The 1,680-nt window shown below is 46.4% G+C and overlaps 1 protein-coding gene across 1 annotated transcript in view; it reads right to left on the bottom strand.

Annotated features, from left to right (window-relative positions):
- Positions 1 to 1,680, bottom strand: part of LOC102758217 (interleukin-3 receptor subunit alpha) — a 6,544-nt gene that overhangs the window by 2,936 nt on the left and 1,928 nt on the right. Inside the window, exon 3 of the mRNA XM_015570469.1 lies at positions 523 to 655. Within this exon, the coding sequence (XP_015425955.1) occupies positions 523 to 655 (133 nt within the window). The remainder of the gene's footprint in view (positions 1 to 522; positions 656 to 1,680) is intronic.

The following is a 1,680-nucleotide window of genomic DNA, read 5'->3' as shown; positions in this document are numbered from 1 at the left end:
CTAGTCCTGCCCAGAAGTCCTAAGCCCCGCCCAGAATCCTAAGCCCCGCCCAGAATCCTTAGCCCTGTCCAGAAGTCCTTAGCCCCGCCCAGAAGTCCTTAGCCCCGCCCAGAAGCCATTAGCCCCGCCCAGATGTCCCTAGTCCTGCCCAGAAGCCATCAGCCCCGCCCAGAAGTCTCTAGCCCCACCCAGGAGACCCTAGCCCCACCCAGAAGTCTTTAACCACGCCCAGAAGTCCTTAGCCCCGCCCAGGAGTCCCTAGCCATGCTCAGATGTCTCTAGCCCCGCCCAGAAGTCCTAAGCCACGCCCAGAAGACCCTAGCCACGCCCTTGAGACAAAGCCACGCCCAGGAAACCTTAGCTCCGTCCAGGAGACCCTAGCCACCCCCAGGAGACCCAAGTCACGCCCTGGAGACCCTAGCCAATCCCAGGAGGCCGTGGCCCCGCCCAGGAGACCCCAGCCCCGCCCAGGAGATCCTAGCCCCGCCCAGAAGGCCCCGGCCCCGCCCAAGGCCGCCCTACCTGGTGTCCTCCAAGTAGAAATAATACTGGACATCGCTGGGGGCCGCCCGGCCCACCGCCCACCTGCAGGTCAGGGCGTCCTTGTCATGAACCTCGCAGGCCAGGCCCTCAGCAGCTGCCCCCGGGTTCCCTTCTACACGGGAGCAAAACAAAAAAAAATGCAAAAACTATTTGTCCATCTATTTAAAAAACCTCTCCATCGGCAGCGACTGTCTAATTTGAAGCACTTTGTATTTAAGGATGTGACAGAATTACTACAATGAATAGAAATGCAGGCAAAGGAACGGTGACTTAAGAAAGAATCTTCACGCTCCTACTGATATATCTGAGTATGAAATGTTCGATTTATTCTTCTAGAAAACTCACTTTTATGCTCAGCTACTCTGAAAGTGTTCATTCTGGATTTTATTATTATGCTTCATGGGAAAAATCAGCAGTCACTTAATTTCATTTTCATGGAGTCATGACAGACAAAAAAAATTGTAAACTGGAAATTTGATGTTCGGATCAAATGGAGCTCCGAGGAGGAAGAGCATGAGGTGAGTTTCATAAATTCCACATTATGCGTTTTTCCCTTGTGGGGAAGGAAAAAGTAGAACCTAGAGCAGCGGTTCTCAACCTGTGGGCCGCCACCCCTTTGGGGGTCGAACGGACCCTTTCACAGGGGTCGCCTGAGACCATCGGAACACACATCTATAATTACATATTGTTTTTGTGATTAATCACTGTGCTTTAATTACGTTCAATTTGTCACAATGAAAATACATCCTGCATATCTATTATCTATCTATCTCTATCAACTATCTATCATCTATCTATTATCTGTCTATCTATCTATCTATCTATCTATATCTATCTATCTATCAACTATCTATTATCTATCCATCATCTATCTATCTATCATCTATCTATCTATCTATGTATCTATCTATCTATCGATCATGTATCTACCCATCTATCATATCTATCTATCATCTATCTATCATCTATCTATCAACTATCTATCATCTATCTATCTATGTATCTATTTATCTATCGATCATGTATCTACCTATCTAATCTATCTATCTATCTGTCTATCTATCTATCTATCTATCATCTATCTATCTATTATCTGTCTATCTATCTATATCTACCTATCGATCTATCATCTATCTA

Source organism: Myotis davidii, unplaced genomic scaffold (assembly GCF_000327345.1).
Source record: "Myotis davidii unplaced genomic scaffold, ASM32734v1 scaffold553, whole genome shotgun sequence".
Taxonomy (NCBI): Eukaryota; Metazoa; Chordata; class Mammalia; order Chiroptera; family Vespertilionidae; genus Myotis; species Myotis davidii.
Note: the sequence above shows the minus strand (reverse complement) of the source record. Positions and strands in the feature narration are given on the sequence as shown.